At 45.3% G+C, this 18,739-nt stretch overlaps 1 protein-coding gene across 1 annotated transcript; it reads right to left on the bottom strand.

The window, feature by feature from the left end:
• Positions 1-417: 417 nt before the first annotated feature.
• On the bottom strand, positions 418-9,579 carry LOC109899007 (protein shisa-2-like). The gene is made up of 2 exons (XM_020494046.2): positions 8,312-9,579; positions 418-1,585 (listed from the first exon to the last, which is right to left on the bottom strand). Exons 1-2 carry the CDS (start codon positions 8,616-8,618, stop codon positions 1,005-1,007), a joined length of 888 nt encoding a protein of 295 aa, XP_020349635.1. The 5' UTR covers positions 8,619-9,579; the 3' UTR covers positions 418-1,004.
• Positions 9,580-18,739: the final 9,160 nt, after the last annotated feature.

An 18,739-nucleotide genomic window follows, 5' to 3' on the forward strand; every position in this document is an offset into this window, starting at 1 on the left:
ACTCGAGTGGTTTAAGGGGAAACATTTAAATGTCTTGGAATGGCCTAGTCAAAGCCCAGACCTCAATCCAATTGAGAATCTGTGGTATGACTTAAAGATTGCTGTCCACCAGCGGAACCCATCCAACTTGAAGGAGCTGGAGCAGTTCTGCCTTGAAGAGTTGGCAAAAGTCCCAGTGGCTAGATGTGCCAAGCTTATAGAGACATACCCCAAGAGACTTGCAGCTGTAATTGCTGCAAAAGGTGGCTCTATAAAGTATTAACTTTGGGGGGGGGGGGGGGGGGGGGGGGTTAGTAGTTAGGCACGCTCAAGTTTTCATATTTTTTGGTCTTATTTCTTGTTTGTTTCACAATAACAATTATTTTGCATCTTCAAGGTGGTAGGCATGTTGTGTAAATCAAATTATACAACCCCCCCCCCCCCAAAATCAATTTTAATTCCAGATTGTTAGGCAACATAATTGGAAAAATGTCAAGGGGTTGAATAGTTTCGCAAGCCACTGTATGCTGAGAGTCGTTGGCCATGGTGAGTAGCTTGACCCCTCTATGTGATTGTGTTTTCTTGAATGACGACATCCAGAAAGATGTACCCCTTTCTTGTCCTCACATACTCCATCTTGGGGTGAGGTTGACTCAGTCAGAATGATTACCCTGAGGCAACGTAATATCACACACATCCCACTAGGCAGAGAAGTCAATTCAACATCTATTCCACGTTGGTTCAACGTCATTTCATTGAAATAATGTGGAAACATCATTGATTCAACCGGTGTGTGCCCAGTGGGATGTAGGACAGACACACACTGTGGCTGGTTAGGCACAGATCCCAGCTTGGATTTTACGAGTCCTCTGTGTGAGCCAGAGTCCATATCATTCTCTCTCCAAGCTGGCGAGCTCCCAATGTCCCCATAAGGATTCTCACGCAATCTCTGTAAGGTTTTCTGGCAGAGTTCCACAAAGTCCTCACACGGTCTGATACACACAGTCACCAAAATGGCCCCTTCCTCAAACTGTTACTGGAGGGTACTTCTGCTCACTGGTGACACTGGCCACACTGGTGGGTGGGGGGTAGGGGGACTGCAGCTGTCTGTAGCCCCCCTGGGTGGGGTCCAGGTAGACCCCCTGGGGCGGGGACATGTGGTGGGTGGCGTAGCCGATGTACTGGGGGTGGATGAACTGTCCCTGGTGGGGCATGATCTGGGTGGCCTGCTGGCAGTTGAGCACGGAGAAGTTGGTGGGCATGTTGACGAAGACACTGGCGTCTGTAGGCAGACAGCAAGAGGCCTGGGTGCGCATCATGGGCTGGGGGGCCGGGCGAGGCACCTGGGCAGGAGGGGCAGAGGAACTGGACGACGTGGCTGTGCTTGACTGGCGGGAGGAGGAACCGCGAGACGTGCCCACGCTGGCCATCATGGGAATGGTCTCAAGGAGACGGCCGCCACCAGACCCGCCTCCTCCCCCACCCCCTGAAGACAGTTCCTGTTTGGGGCGGAGACAGCGGCAGCAGCACACGGCAACGACGGAACCCACCAGGACGAAGGCCACGAATACAGAGCCCACGATCAGGAAGGGAACGTAGATGGGTACTGAAAAGAGAGAGAGAGAGAGAGCGAGAGAGAGAGAGAGAGAGAGAGAAAGGTATTGTCAGTGATCTGACGATAACACATGGATTTTCAACAAAAAAATGGGTCTGTTCTCTTTCTCTCATTATCAAATATACAGTATGACAGGAATGACAGTACGATAGGAATCAAGCAGCAGGCTCATTCTCTCTATAACAAGTAGAGCAGAGCGAGGACAGAACTTCCTCAGACCATAACCACTTACGCCCTCAGAGAAAACAAACTGAACACAGTACAACAGCAACATGATGAAGTGATTTCTTTTCTGCCATCAAGACATTTGACATGATTTTGGAAAATACACTCGTTGCTTGAATGAGTACAGTTGAAAGACTACGATTCAACCACCATGAGGAAACCAGGTTGTCTAGAGTTTAAACCAAGAACTTTTACAGTCACGTGTTTCAAACTCGCCCACAAACCGAAATCTCCCACGTGAGTGAAGGAGAGGTAGAGTGAGACAATGAGGCAAAAGAGAAAAGATGGAGAGACAAAAGGAGAGGAAGAAAGGGATAGACAGAGGTAGACTAGTGGCGTGTCCCCAGGGGGCCCCAGGCCCTCATTAATACTTATCAACTTTGTTTTCATCTGTTATAATTCTGCACGCCCAGCTGTGACCCCACCACCCCCCTCCCCCACCGACCCTGCACCCCTCTCTGTGTGTGTGTGTGTGTCTGTGTCTGTGTGAGGGGGGATTCTGTCTCATACCAAAGTTATGCAGACAGAATTTGTTATGTGGGTACTTTTGCCGTTTTCCCATATATAAATCCACATAACGCCAGGCCCTTCAAGACAAAATAGTCACTTAAACTGTATAGAGGCAGCATTAAGACATATTGAGAGTGGCATTAACGGTGGCTGGAGTAGTGAAACAGGTCACATTACAGGCCTAATTCCATCCATACTTTCAGTATTATAAAGGCCAACCTTGCAGTGGGGCTCTAATGTACACTACATCTATCTTTCTGTAATTGTGTTTAATATAACCCCTGTGAATCTGGACATGAAACAGGCTTACTGTGTGTTAGATCTGCATGATTCTGTGAAAGTTGGTTCAACAGAATTTCTTTGAAATGACTCAGAAACAAAGTTGTTTCAACCAGTATGTGCCCAGTTGGCCATTAGATTACTGTAATTCTGGGACAACAGACCAACTGGAAAGTGACTTCACTGACATTTTCAACCTCTCCCTGACCGAGTCTGTAATGTTTCAAGCAGACCACCATAGTCCCTGTGCCCAAAAAAGTGAAGGTAACCTGCCTGCCTAAATGTTTGTTGGTTTGTTTGTTGGTTTGGCAATGCCACTGTCAGCCAGAGAAATATACTGAGAAGGATTATCACCACAGCAAGCAAGGTACTTGGCCTGGTTGAGATCTTTAAGGTCAGGGCCCTCCGCAAGCCACCCCCTGTACCCGGACTTTGAACTACTCTCCTCTGAGCGCAGGTATAGGACACCCCTCGGCAGGAAAAACAGAACTAAACAATCATTTGTGCCAGGTGTGATATCCCTCCAAAATACTTGGGGCTAATGTTCCCATCGACCCAGTAAGGCCAGCAGGCTAGACTCTTTTTAATGGCATGTACAGTTGAAGTCGGAAGTTTACATACAGTTAGGTTGGAGTCATTAAAACTCGTGTCTCAACCACTCCACAGATTTCTTGTTAACAAACTATAGTTTTGGCAAGTCGATTAGGGCACCTACTTTGTGCATGACAGAAGTAATTTTTCCAACAATTGTTTCCAGACAGATTATTTCACTTATAATTCACTGCATCACAATTCCAGTGGGTCAGAAGTTTACATACACTAAGTTGACTTTAAACAGCTTATGTAATGGCTTTAGAAGCTTCTGATAGGCTAATTGACATAATTTGAGTCAATTGGAGGTGTACCTGTGGATGCATTTCACAAGGCCTACCTTCAAACTCAGTGCCTCTTTGCTTGACATCATAGGAAAATCAAAAGAAATCAGCCAAGACCTCAGAAAAAAAATTGTAGACCTCCACAAGTCTGGTTCATCCTTGGCAGCAATTTCCAAACTCCTGAAGGTACCATGTTCATCTGTACAAACAATAGTACGCAAGTATAATCACCATGGGACCACGCAGCCGTCATACCGTTCAGGAAGGAGACACACTCTATCTCCTAGAGATTAACGTACTTTGGTGCAAAAAATGCAAATCAATCCCAGAACAACAGCAAGACCTTTTTATTTAATTTTTAATGACCTTTATTTAACTAGGCTTGTCAGTTATGAACAAATTCTTATTTTCTTATTTGCCTTGTTCAGGGTCAGAACGACAGATTTTTACCTTGTCAGCTCTGGGATTCGTTCTTGCTACCTTTCGGTTACTAGTCCAACGCTCTAAACACTAGGCCACTAGGCTACCTGCCGCCCATTGTGAAGATGCTGGAGGAAGCAGGTACAAAAGTATCTATATCCACAGTAAAACAAATCCTATATCGACAGAACCTGAAAGGTTCTCAGCAAGGAAGAAGCCACTGCTCCAAAACCGCCATAAAAAAGCCAGACTACTGTTTGCAACTGCACATGGGGACAAAGATCGTACTTTTTGAAGAAATGTTCTCTGGTCTGATGAAACAAAAATAGAACTGTTTGGCCATAATGTTGGAGGCCGAGCAATTGCCGTACCAGGCAGTGATGCAACCAGTTGATGCTCTCGATGTTGCAGCTGTAGAACCTTTTGAGGATCTCAGGACCCATGCCAAATCTTTTTAGTTTCCTGAGGGGGAATAGGCTTTGTCGTGCCCTCTTCACGACTGTCTTGGTGTGTTTGGACCATTCTAGTTTGTTGTTGATGTGGACACCAAGGAATTTGAAGCTCTGAACCTGCTCCACTACAGCCCCGTCGATGAGAATGGGGATGTGCTCGGTGCTCCTTTTCCTGTAGTCCACAATCATCACCATAGTCTTGGTTACATTGAGGGATAGGTTGTTATTCTGGCACCACCCAGCCAGGTGTGTTTGAATCATTCTCTCTACTATTATTCTTATTTCACATTCTTAAAATAAAGTGGTGATCCTAACTGACCTAAGACAGGGAATTTTTACTGGGATTAAATGTCAGGAATTGTGAAAAACTGAGTTTAAATGTATTTGGCTCAGGTGATGTAAACTTCCCACTTCAACTGTAACTGTTATGAAAGTTGTACTGTCCATTTGTTTTGTATTTAAACGTGTACACTGCAACAAAATGTCCCCATGGGGACAATAAAGTCAAGTAAATGACTACCACCCATAGCACTCACGTTGATAGCCATGAAGTGATTTGAAAGGCTGGTCATGACTCACATCAACACCATCATCCCAGAAACACTAGACCCACTCCAATTCGCATACCGCCCAAACAGATCCACAGATGACGCAATCTCAATCGCACTCCACACTGCCCTTTCCCACCTGGACAAAAGGAACACCTATGTGAGAATGTTGTTCATTTTCTACAGCTCAGTGTTCAACACCATAGTGCCAACAAAGCTCATCACTAAGCTAAGGACTCTGGGACTAAACACCTCCCTCTGGAACTGTATCCTGAACTTCCTGATGGGCCGCCCCCAGGTTGTAATGGTAAGCAGCAACACATCTGCCATGCTGATCCTCAACACTGGAGCCCCTCAAGGGTGCGTGCTTAGTCCCCTCCTGTACTCCCTGTTCACCCACGTTTGCGTGGCCGAGCACGACTCCAACACCATCATTAAGTTTGCTTACAAAACAACAGTGGTAGGCCTGATCACCGACAACGATGAGACAGCCTATAGGGAGGTGCCAGAACAACAACCTCTCCCTCAATGTGAGCAAGACAAAGAAGCTGATCGTGGACTACAGGAAAAGGAGGGCCAAACAGGCCCCCATTAACATTGACGGGGCTGAAGTTCTACAGCTGCACCATCGAGAGCATCCTGACCTGGTATGGCAATAGCTCGGCATCCGACCATAAGGCACTACAGAGGGTAAAGCGTTAGTTCCAGTACATCACTGGGGCCAAGCTTCCTGCCATCCAGGACCTACATACTAGGCGGTGTCAGAGGAAGGCCCCAAAAATTGTCAAAAACTCCAGTCACCCAATCCATAGATGGCAAGCGGTACCGGAGCGCCAAGTCTAGGTCCAAAAGGCTCCTTAACAGCTTCTACCACCAAGCCATAAGACTGCTGAACAATGAATCAATTGGCCTCCCCAGCTATTTACATCCCCCCCCCCCCCTGCTACTCACTGTTTATTATCTATGCATAGTCACTTTACCCCCACCTACATGTACAAATTACCTCAACTAACCTGTGTATATACCTTTATTGTGTTCGTTTTTATTTTATTTTTTACTTTATTTTATTTAGTAAATATTTCCTTAACTATATTTCTTGAACTGCATTATTGGTTAAGGGTTTGTAAGTCTACAACTGTTGTATTCAGCACATGTGACAAATAAAATGTTATTTGATTTGAACAGCTGACTAGACTAGATTTAGTCTAGATAGAGTGCAGAAGAGGTAGAAGCTGAGACACTACGACATCAATAATCTGAGACCATGACCTATTTCCTACTGAACAGCAACAGTGTCAGTTTAAATTTCTCGCCGGCAAGATCATTCCAGGGGTCCTCTCCTTTCCTGAAATCAACACATGTTCCTTAATGTTGAATCTAACGCTCTGTTTGTTGTTCTTAATGCATATATAATATCCTCCTCAGGGTTATTCATTGACGTGGCTGTGTGTATCTTTGCTTCATGATTAATAGGTTGCCCTGTAGATGAACAATGTATAAAATGTACAAACGGTGCCTCGCACGACAAAATACTTCCTTTTTGGCTCTTGGGAGAAAAACCCTCCATACTTTTAGTTATTTTGGCCGCTGTCCACTGTATGAAAATGTAAATGGCTCTTTCTGGAGTGATAAGGGATGATTGTTTCAACAAATGCCAAGAGAGAAGCATACTGTAGGTTACTCTACAAGAAAGGCATGCTCTGTTGATGCAGATCTTCAATATCTGGACTAAGTCTAGACAACTATTATTTTTCTTTGAAAAATTACCATTGCAAGATTTTGGAGTCTTAGTAAACGTGCCTCTCATTTTGCATAATTAAATTATGTAATTTCTCTTTTCTTCCTATAAACTCTGATGTTATGAAAAAGATGGAAACATGTTGGAAACAAGAGATTAAGACCTAATACCAGTTCAGACCTTTAAATATTTCAGCAAATCTACTTTCAATACAAATGATGAAGAGTTATGACAATCACACCCAATTATTAATACTAAATCACTACTAAACCTGAGATGAGGCTACAATGTGACATTATTAGGGGCTTCCGTTCCGTGGCAATGGGTTATATGGACACCCTAGTCATCCGCAACATAAAAAGCCCAGCCGCAGAAAATCATGTGAAGGTAACCAGACAAACAGACGTCACTTTAGCTCAGCAAACTTCAGGAACACTCAAGGGATCCCCACTCTCGAGGTGTTCTGGATGGAAATCAACACGCAAGCGCGGGGAAATGATCCATATCGCGATTTGTTTTTATGAACAGAGCTGTCAGCGCCGTTGCGAACCACTGCCCTAAAGATCCGGTCAAGTCCAAACATTATCCTCATGGGGACAGAGCTCCTGCTCTGCATTCTCTGCGGCGCGCGCTTTTGTTAGAGCTAGAACAAACACAGCTATTTATAACGCAACGCAGCACAATTTGCCATTTGTGAGTGAGTGGGCACTTTCTGGTGTCCACTGTCTCTGTAGCCGAAATACTCACGCAACCCTCACCTGCCACGTTGCATGCGCGAGCATTGAAACATACATTTACACATCACATTTACATTTTAGTCATTTAGCAGATGCTCTTATCCTGAGCAATTTACAGGAGCAATTGGGGTTAAGTGCCTTGCTCAAGGGCACATCGACGTGCATGAACCAGCGTCTGCTGAGGCAAGTGCTGGAGTCAAGTGCTTAAATAGATGGAGGCAGGTAGCCTAGTGGTTAGAGCGTAGGGGCAGCAGGTAGCCTAGTGGTTAGAGTTTTCAAAGTCCTGTTTTACACAAGTGTGTTCTGGCTCTGGCCCAACCCATCGGTTCCTTGACCAATCAGACTGCCCCGAATGTGTTCACGTTTGGTGAAGCGTTGGGGGTACTCCGATCCAGACTCGTTACAGAGAAGAAACTAATGTCCGTAGGCGTGGCGTATCGTTTGGCCGGAGTAGGGAGTCTGGGTAGCCAGGCAAACTCCTCTGCAGCTGTCGCTGCCAACTGAAGCGGGATATAGGCCTATTGCATCTATTTAAGCGATTGTTAAGATCCCAGATAGAGATAGTGTTGGGAAAAACTAGAACACACCAAATGTTTGAAATAACGAAGAACCCCATACCTCCAACTTAAATTAGACCTGTGTCATTTGTTCTAGTCCTGGGCCAGTGTAGCCTAACATTTAAAACTTAGGCAATTAGGCCCACTCTTTCTGTCTCGCTTTCATTTACTTGGAAATGCAATATTGCTGGTGTATAACAATTAAGTTAAACAATTTCATCTAGACCAGTATGAAATCTAATTTATAAAATACATTATAATTTTGAGCAGACAATGAGAGCTTTGCAGCCTTAAGGCAGAGCGTTTGGCAGGCACACAGCTGCTATGGTCCCTAAAGTTGACCGTGCTGGGCCAGACAGAGAGACAGAGTTCTTACCTGCGCCCGTATCCTTGTTCTCCTTGCTGTTGGTGCCCGGTTCCTGGGCTTGCTTGTCGTTTTCACAAGTCCCCTGGTCCAGCCGTGCTTCAGTGCTGGAGCAGCAGTACCGGAGCTCGCATTTCCCGCAGCAGATGATGGCATCCTCACCATCAAACTTCTCCGGGCACTGGAAGCCCTCTCTCCAGGTGCCCTGGGTGTCATGCCAACCGTGACAGTATTCTCCACTCGCCTTAACGTCAATAATAACCAGGAGTAGAGTTACAACCACCGTGACAGACATTGGGAGACCTCGGCCACCCCACATCCCGACCCCGGTACCCGTGTGGGCGCGCTATAAGAGACAGGGGGTTTATTTATCTTTCTCTACGGCTCTAACCTGGTTAATGGAGTGATACGGTGGATGGATGAAATTAAAGAGATTGTGGAAACAAAACAAAACGTCTTTGAAACTGTCATTTGACAGTTGAATTCCGTGCATAGCCTAATTCAATAGATCCATACATGTGTCACCAAAGCGCTCCTTTTAAAAGTATCCACTATTCGAAGTGTATCACTAGATTCCAAGTAGTTTATTTAGGATTGTTGAGGAAATAAACCATGATACCCAGAACATAAATACATTTCACACCAATATTATAAATAGCCTATTTTTTCATAGAGCTTATTTCACTCTCCATTCCACGGCTGTGAGCTCTTCGAGTCCCGGGAAACATCAATCCAGGCTGAACGGAATCCCTCTAGCACGGAAGCGAGGCTGTCCATGGTCTCCTGAAAATGCACTTCTCGGATGACTTTCCCCCAAATAGCAGCGAAACCAACACTGGTTTTACATGTAATCCATACGCGCCCTGCGAGTGTCCTCGCGAAATCTTCCTCTGTCCAGTCCACCAGCCCAGCAAGTTGTTTCTCCTCTTCTAATGCATGTCGATTAACTCCTCCAAACGTTTCTACCGTAGACTAACATATAGGAAACTAGACCATGAGACTAAATTCGAAAAGAGCATGTTATTCACGGTTTCTTGTGGATAGTCTACGTCAGAAAGATCTGTGCAAAAGATATCAATTTTGCACCCATTCATACAGTACTGCCTCCCAGTCCGAGTCCATCTAGGGCGAGAGTGCTTCGAACCAGCGTGTCCAGTTTCAATGAAAGGTGGGCAACAGTTAAACTTCCGCTTGCGCATTGGTCACTGACATGTTCCTAGACTTTTCAGTGCTCAGCCAGCCAGCCAGTTGTCAGTGTGAACAAGTGTCACTGCGCTCAGTTCTGAAGAGCCCCTCCGCTTTCCGAGGGTAGCCCCCGTGCGGTGTTGGGTGTGGTTACCCCCTTGGGACCCCTGCGCGCACAATGGAAGGCCCGATTGTTGAATGGAGTGCACGTATTGACTGCTGGCCGAGAGTAGCTCTCACTCATACATTATCACCTTAAACTGAATTGTGTGCATACAAACTATGGCCAAGACGCGCGCGCGCACACACACACACACACACGCACACACACACATAGTTGGATATTAATAGGCCCTATCAAGTGAATGTTAACTCATTACCTACCTACTTATTGCATGCTCAGTGTTCATGGTCTTGGGAATAAATTGTATTCTACTAGAGCTAGAAAATTACAAAAGTAGTTATGGTATGGGCCTCATTATGCTATGTGTACAGTGACGGGAAAAGTACCCAATTAAAGATACCTTAATAGAAAATGACTCAAGCAAAAGTGAAAGTCACCCAGTAAAATACTACTTGAGTAAAAGCCTAAAAGTGTCTGGTTTTAAATATGCTTATGTATCAAAAGTAAATGTATTTGCTAAAATATACATAAGTATCCAATTTAGAAGTATATGTAATTTCAAATGCCCTATTTTAAGCAACCCAGATGGCAAGATTGTGATGTTTTTCTAATTTATGGATAGCCTGGGCCAAACTCCAACACTCAGACATCTTTACAAAGGAAGCATTTGTGTTTAATCAGTCCACCATAATCTCTTGATAACTGCGTTTCTTTAGGGATGTTGTGGAGTAAAAGTCAAAGTTGTAAAAAAATATAAATAGTAAAGTACAGTACAGATACCCCCCAAAAAACGACTTAAGTAGTACTTTAAAGTATTTTACTTAAGTACTTTACACCACTGTATGTGTAGGTATACTGTTCGATCATCGAGCACATTTGAAACATTAGTGAAGTTGAAAATCATTCATTAGATGACATTGCCATCTGGTGGTTATAACTATTAGTACACATGACAGTATAACATTTTTTCCATAAATAAGACAAATTATGCAATTTATTTACATTGTTTATATTTTTATTTGGGGACATGATGAATAGTTGGCCTATGTTTCAGGTCATTTTATTTTCACTATTCAGCCCTGTCTGAAGCTCCCACTAGCTACACTACACCCTTTACTTGTGGCTGTGTTGAAGACTACATTTCCCATCATGCTCTACTGTAAAATAGCGTCCTTGGTAACTAGGAAGTGAAGTTATTTAACCCAGAAGCGCGCAACTGTTGGATACACAGCACAGGTGTTGTGACGAAGAGCTCCCTCCCACCAGAATCCCCCCCTTCGCGTGAACGCGCACGCACTCAATTCTTCATTGCGTGCTAGTTGAGATTTCTGATCACGTTAGGCTGCGTTTAATTTTATTTTTTATGTCGGTTTGATCGCGGGGGAGGAATTAGTCATGTTTGTAGTTTTCGGTTTGGCTCTTTGTTTCAAGTGTGTATTTGTCTATAAATACATTTCTTTGCCAAAATTCGTAACCTCGTCATCTTGGTCTAAAATGTTTATTGCTTGACTACATTTGACTACATTTGACTTCTTCCTCTATGTTTAATATAACACACAGACATTCATTATTCATGTCGGTTGCCTTTTCTGACGTGAAGTTTGTTCTATAGAAAATATTTGACTCTGATGTGTGCCGCAGAAACTATTTGACTCGAGACACAAAATTAAAGAAATTAGAAGGAGGGGGGGGGGGGGGGGGGGGGGGATTTCGGTAAGGCTATTTTCTTGCCTTCCCTCAATAGCACACCCACAGTACCTCCACCATCCCCATCAACCTCCCCCCGCCCCTCAACCACAAAACACAATAATGATAATAATAATAGATTTTTGTTTTGTTTTAATATATACCAACATATATATACACATATACACACACATGTACAGTAAAATCAGTTGAGAAGTTTACATACACCCATGTTGGAGTCATTAAAAATCGTTTTTCAACCACTCCATACATTTCTTGTCAACAAACTATAGTTTTGGCAAGTCGGTTAGGACATCTACTTTGAGCATGACAGAAGTAATTTTTCCAACAATTGTTTACAGACAGTTTATTTCACTTATAATTCATTGTATCACAATTCCATTGGGTCAGAAGTTTACAGAAGTTGACTGTGCCTTTAAACAGCTTGGTTTTTTTCAGAAAATCATGTCATGGCTTTCGAAGCTTCTGATAGGCTAATTGACATCATTTGAGTCAATTGGAGGTGTACCTGTGGGGGTATTTCAAGGCCTACCTTCAAACTCAGTGACTCTTTGCTTGACATCATGGGAAAATCAAAAGATATCAGCCAAGACCTCAGAAAAATAATTGTAGACCTCCACAAGTCTGGTTCATCCTTGGGAGCAATTTCCAAACACCTGAAGGTACCACGTTCATCTGTACAAACAATAGTATGCAAGTATAAACACCATGGGACCACACAGCCGTCATACCACTCAGGAAGGAGATGCGTTCTGTCTCCTAGAGATTAACGTACTTTGGTGTGAGAAGTGCAAATCAATCCCAGAACAACAGCAAAGAACCTTTTTAATAAAAAAATGTTTTACCTTTATTTAACTAGGCAAGTCAGTTATGAACAAATTCTTAATTTTAATGACGACCTAGGAACAATGGGTTAACTGCCTTGTCAGAGGCAGAAAACGACAGATTTTTTGACCTTGTCAGCTCGGGGATTCGATCTTGCTACCTTTCGGTTACTAGTCCAATGCGTTAAACACTAGACTACCTGCCGCCCATTGTGAAGATGCTGGAGGAAGCAGGTACAAAAGTATCTATATCCACAGTAAAACAAGTCCTATATCGGCATAACCTGAAAGGCTGCTCCGCAAGGAAGAAGCCACTGCTCCAAAACCACCATTAAAAAAAGCCAGACTACAGTTTGCAACTGCACATGGGGACAAAGATTGTACTTTTTGGAGAAATGTCCTCTGGTCTGATGAAACAAAAATAGTACTGTTTGGCCATAATGACCATTGTTATGTTTGGAGGAAAAAGGGGGAGGCTTGCAAGCCGGAGAACCCCATCCCAACCGTGAAGCCCGGGGGTGGCAGCATCATGTTGTGGGGGTGCTTTGCTGCAGGAGGGACTGGTGCACTTCACAAAATAGATGGCATGATGAGGAAGGAAAAATAATAACCTGTGTCAAAATGGCTTAAGGACAACAAATACCATGATGATATCCTGAGACCCATTGTTAGGCCCATTTTCTTAAGTTATCTGTGACCAACAGATACATATTGTTATTATCACACCCTGACCTTAGCGAGCCTGTTTATTTCTCTATTTGGTTAGGTCAGGGTGTGATTTGGGTGGGCATTCAAGTTTTCTATGTCTTTGTTGGCAGGGTATGGTTCCCAATCAGAGGCAGCTGTCTATCGTTGTCTCTGATTGGGAATCATACTTAGGCAGCCTGTTTTCCACCTGAGTTTGTGGGATCTTGTTTTTGCACAGTAGCTGTATAGCCCTTCATGTTCGTTTATCTTTTGTTGTTTTTTGGTATTCATTTTAAATAAAGAAGATGTACACTTTCCACACTGCGCTTTGTTCTCATTTCTACGATGGACGTAACAGGTATTCCCAGTCATGTGAAATCCATAGATTAGGGCCTAATGAATTTATTTCAATTGACTGCTTTCCTTATATGAACTGTAAGTCAGTAAAATCTTAGAAATTGTTGCCTTTGTATTTTTGTTCAGTGTACAGTGGGGCAAAAAAGTATTTAGTCAGCCACCAATTGTGCAAGTTCTCCCACTTAAAAAGATGAGAGGCCTGTAATTTTCACCATAGGTACACTTCAACTATGACGAACAAAATCAGGGAAAAAAATCCCAAAAATCACATTGTAGGATTTTTTTATGAATTTATTTGCAGATTATGGTGGAAAATGCCTTAATAAAGTGTGCTCCTGTTCACAACTCTCTGCTCTCCTGCACCTGACTCCTCCACCAGTAGCACACAACCCTGACACTGTCACGCCCTGGTCTAAGTATTTTGTGTTTTTCTTCATGTATTGGGTCAGGCCAGGGTGTGGCATGGAGTTTTTGTATTGTGGTGTGTTTTGTCTTGGGGTTTTGGTGTGTATGTATTTGGGATTGTAGATAGTGGGGTTATCTAGCAAAGTCTATGGCTGTCTGGAGTGGTTCTCAATCAGAGGCAGGTGCTTATCGTTGTCTCTGATTGGGAACCATATTTAGGCAGCCATATTCTTTGAGTTTGTCGTGGGTGATTGTCCTTAGTGTCTTTGTTCCTGTCGCTGTGTTAGTTGACAAGTATAGGCTGTTTCGGTTTTCGTTACGTTTATTGTTTTGTAGTGTTTGTGTTATTTCGTGTTTACGTTTGTTTGATTAAAAATGGATCGCAATCTACACGCTGCGTTTTGGTCCGACTCTCCTTCACCATACCTAGAAAGCTGTTACAGAATCACCCACCACCAACGGACCAAGCAGCGTGTTAACAGGCAGGAGCCACAGGAGAGGCAACAGAGGCAACAGAGGCAGCAGGAGCAGCAGCAGCTGCAGTGGGAGAGGCTGCACCACCTGGAGAAATGGACATGGGAGGAAGAACTGGACGGTAAAGGACCCTGGGCTCAGCCTGGAGAATATCGCCGCCCCAAGGAAGAACTGGAGGCGGCGAAAGCTGAGAGGCGCAGATATGAGGAGGCAGCACGGCGTAGCGGATGGAAGCCTGAGAATCAGCCCCAAAAATGTCTTGGGGGGGGGGGGGTCTCAGGGAGAGTGTGGCAGAGTCAGGAGTCAGACCTGAGCCAACTCTCCCTGTTTATCGTGAGGAGCCAAGGAGGAGACCAGAACCAGAGCCGGTGTTGGAGGTGAGCGAAACAGAGACTGTGAAGGAGTTAATGGGGAAATTGGAGGAGAGAGAAATGAGGGAGTTGCTGTGTTGGTGCTTTTTGCATGGAATTCGCCCGACGGAACGTGTTGGGGATTTGATGGCACCTGGGTTAGCGCTCCATACTTGTCCTGAGGTGCGTGTTAGTCGGCTGGTGAAGTTGGTGCCAGCCTCACGCACCAGGCCTCCTTTGCACATCCCTAGCCTTGCACGTCCTGTGCCAACACTGCTCTGAAGATCTCCAGTACGCCTTCACGGTCTAGCCCATCCTGTGCCACCTCCACACTCCAGTCCTCCGGTAGCAGCTCCCCGCACCAGGCTTCCTGTGCGTGTCCTCGATCCAGTACCACCAGTTCCAGCACCACGCACCAGGCCTTCAGTGCGCCTCGCCTGTTCAGCGCAGCCAGCGCTTTTCTCCTCTCCTGCGCTGCTGGAGCCTCCCGCCTGTTCAGCGCAGCCAGAGCCTTCCTCCTCTACAGCGCTGCCGGAGCCTCCCGCCTGTTCAGCGCAGCCAGAGCCTTCCTCCTCTACAGCGCTGCCGGAGCCTCCCGCCTGTTTAGCGCAGCCAGAGCCTTTCTCCCCTCCTGCGCTGCCGGAGTCTCCCGCCTGTTCAGCGCAGCCAGAGCTGCCAGCCTGCATGAAGCAGCCAAAGCTGTCAGTCTGCATGGAGCAGCCAGAGATGTCAGTCTGCATGGAGCAGCCATAGCTGTCAGTCTGCATGGAGCAGCCAGAGATGTCAGTCTGCATGAAGCAGCCAGTCTGCATGAAGCAGCCAGTCTGCATGAAGCAGCCAGTCTGCATGGAGCAGCCAGAGCTGCCAGTCTGCATGGAGCAGCCAGAGCTGTCAGTCTGCATGGAGCAGCCAGAGATGTCAGTCTGCATGGAGCAGCCAGAGCTGCCAGTCTGCAAGGAGCTGCCAGTCTGCATGGAGCTGCCAGTCTGCAAGGAGCAGCCAGAGCTGTCAGTCTACATGAAGCAGCCAGAGCTGCCAGTCTGCAAGGAGCTGCCAGTCTGCAAGGAGCTGCCAGTCTGCAAGGAGCTGTCAGTCTGCAAGGAGCTGTCAGTCTGCAAGGAGCCGCCAGTCTGCCCAGCGCCGCCAGTGCCGCCAGTCTGCCCAGCGCCGCCAGTGCCCCCAGTCTGCCCAGCGTCGCCAGTCTGCCCAGCGTCGCCAGTCTGCCCAGCGTCGCCAGTCTGCCCAGCGCCGCCAGTCTGTCAGGATCAGTTAGATCCACCAGTCAGCCAGGATCCGCCAGAAGTGCCAGTCGGCCAGGATCCGCCAGAAGTGCCAGTCGGCCAGGATCCGCCAGAAGTGCCAGTCGGCCAGGATCTGCCAGTCGGCCAGGATCCGCCAGTCAGCCAGGATCCGCCAGTCAGCCAGGATCTGCCAGATCTGCTAGTCAGCCAGGATCCGCCAGTCAGCCAGGATCTGCCGGAACCGCCAGCCAGCCAGGATCTGGTAGATCCATCAACCTGCCTGAGCTTTCTCTCACTCCCGAGCTTTCTCTCACTCCCGAGCTTTCTCTCACTCCCGAGCTTTCTCTCACTCCCGAGCTGTCCTTCAGTCCCGATCTGCTCCTCAGTCCAGTGGGGTTCTGGGTGAGGACTACTAGGCCATGGTCGGCGGCGAGGGTGGTCTATCCAGGGACGCGAGGAGAGGGGACTAAGACATTGACTGAGTGGGTTCCACGTCCCGCGCCGGAGCCGCCACCATGGACAGACGCCCACCCGGACCCTCCCTATTGTTTTGAGGTGCGTTCGGGAGTCCGCACCTTAGGGGGGGGTTCTGTCACGCCCTGGTCTAAGTATTTTGTGTTTTTCTTCATGTATTGGGTCAGGCCAGGGTGTGGTATGGAGTTTTTGTATTGTGGTGTGTTTTGTCTTGGGGTTTTGGTGTGTATGTATTTGGGATTGTAGCTAGTGGGGTTATCTAGCAAAGTCTATGGCTGTCTGGAGTGGTTCTCAATCAGAGGCAGGTGCTTATCGTTGTCTCTGATTGGGAACCATATTTAGGCAGCCATATTCTTTGAGTTTGTCGTGGGTGATTGTCCTTAGTGTCTTTGTTCCTGTCGCTGTGTTAGTTGACAAGTATAGGCTGTTTCGGTTTTCGTTTTATTGTTTTGTGTTATTTCGTGTTTACGTTTGTTTGATTAAAAATGGATCGCAATCTACACGCTGCGTTTTGGTCCGACTCTCCTTCACCACACCTAGAAAGCCGTTACAGACACAAACAGGATGCATGCAATTTTATTATGTGAATTGTTAATCACAATTTACTCCTGAACTTATTTAGGATTCCCATAACAAATACTTAATGACTCAAGACAAATCAGGGTTTGTCTTTAACATTAAAAAACTAATATTTCCACTTTGACATTATGGGGTATTGTGTGTAGGCCAGTGTCAAAAACATCTAAATGTAATTCATTTTAAGTTCAGGCTGTAACACAACAAAATGTGGAAAAAGTGAAGGCACTGTAGTTTTCAGGTTAGACATCCCTCCCATTAGGCTCCTCCAGTTGGGCCCCTCTGTAAGACAACTCCCAGACAGTGCTAGCAAAATTCTTGCTTTAGAAATAGCCTTTTACTAAGAAGCTATTTTGGTTTGATTTTGACCATTTTAATAGAAAACAATCACAGTAAGGTACTTAATTGTTACCCAGAAATGATTTGATATTGAGATAGAAACAGCTGCATTGGACCTTTTAATAAATCACATAAATCATGGACTCCCTCTGTGTGGACTAATACGGGTTGACATGGATTTTGAATGACTACCTTTCTTCTGTCTCCGTACATACAGTACAACGTCTGGAAGGTCCCTCAGTCAAGTATTGCATTTCAAGCACAGATTCAACTTCACAGACCACGGAATTTTTCGAAAGCCTCATACAGGGAAATGGATGTGCAACTTTCCCTTTCGACACGATTCGATATGTATCGAGACGATTCGATATGTATCAAGAAGATACATGGGCTCCGATACATTTCAGTTTTAAACGATTCGGTGCGTTTCGGCTTGATTAGAGAACGAATCATTTCGATGCACTTAACATTTGTTGCATAAACACACATTTTCCATTCTAAAATGAAATCTGCTGCTGATGGAACCCATGAGCTTGGCCTCTGTGAGCTGGCTCTGTCTGAGCTGACTTCTGTGTGTCTGCTGTGTTCGTGTGTAAATTACGTACTGTCCGTCTATGGTGCATGTAGGCTTCTAAAGTAAACGCCTGAGTTGAGCCGTAAAGGAGACTATCACCATCACCCACAAATGAATTTGTCGTTTTTGTAGATTAAATGTTTGACCTAGTAATATATAAATATATATTGTTTACAAATGATGACATAGCCAATGAATATATATATATAGCACAACTTTGGATTTCACCTCCATCTCAACATCGAATGCATGTGCCTCGCAAATGTGATTGCTAGTTATGATATTATATCAATTTTACCCTGTATATCTAAAAATGACCATATACACTTATTGTTTAAAGCAAAATACCAAAACTATTGTTGATGGTGACCTTGAACAACTTTCAGAAGTTAGAGCCTGGTGAGTGTTGTGTTTCCAGTAAAACAACATTTTCAAACAGCGCATAGATAACAACAACCTAGAAATCACATAGGTTGTTTGTCACTCAACTAATAGAGCTTAATATCACGCAAGCGATGTTAGCATTTGGCAGCTGAAGGTGCCGCGGCAATGTGAAAGATCAGGAACAGGCCGCCTACATCGATCGCGTTGGTCAGCGTGCGAAACTGGGCAGAGTGTGCCGTTTGACTAGGCTACGTGATATTGTCTGGCGTTGTTAGACACGCATACAAAATAGCTGATACATCAATGACTGTCAAAGCAATTACACGCAGCTCGACAACGTTCCGATAACGTTTCGAACACACCAACAGTGCACCTACGCAAAATAGTACGCAGCACCATCTGGATGTGTTGCAACAAAAGTTCAACATTCACCGTCTGCTACCAAGTCGTCTATGCATACAGTTTGACGTGTACATTCGATAAATCCAACCTATGCACCACACCGAACACACTGCAACTGCCTCTGCAACGCAATGCAGCGTTTCATTGGAAATTCATCCCTCATCAAGTGTTAAAGAGGGTACTCCATTGTTTATAAAAACGAATGTAATATGAAAAGAACAACAATGTGTGAACCACCGACAGAAGAATGAGGTTTTAATCGGTTTTCTGACTGATGCACGTTACATTTGGATTTGTTTGGAGTCTGGTACAGACCCTGCAACCCACTCAGGGCAGA

The sequence above is a fragment of the Oncorhynchus kisutch genome, linkage group LG11 (assembly GCF_002021735.2).
Source record: "Oncorhynchus kisutch isolate 150728-3 linkage group LG11, Okis_V2, whole genome shotgun sequence".
NCBI lineage: Eukaryota > Metazoa > Chordata > Actinopteri > Salmoniformes > Salmonidae > Oncorhynchus > Oncorhynchus kisutch.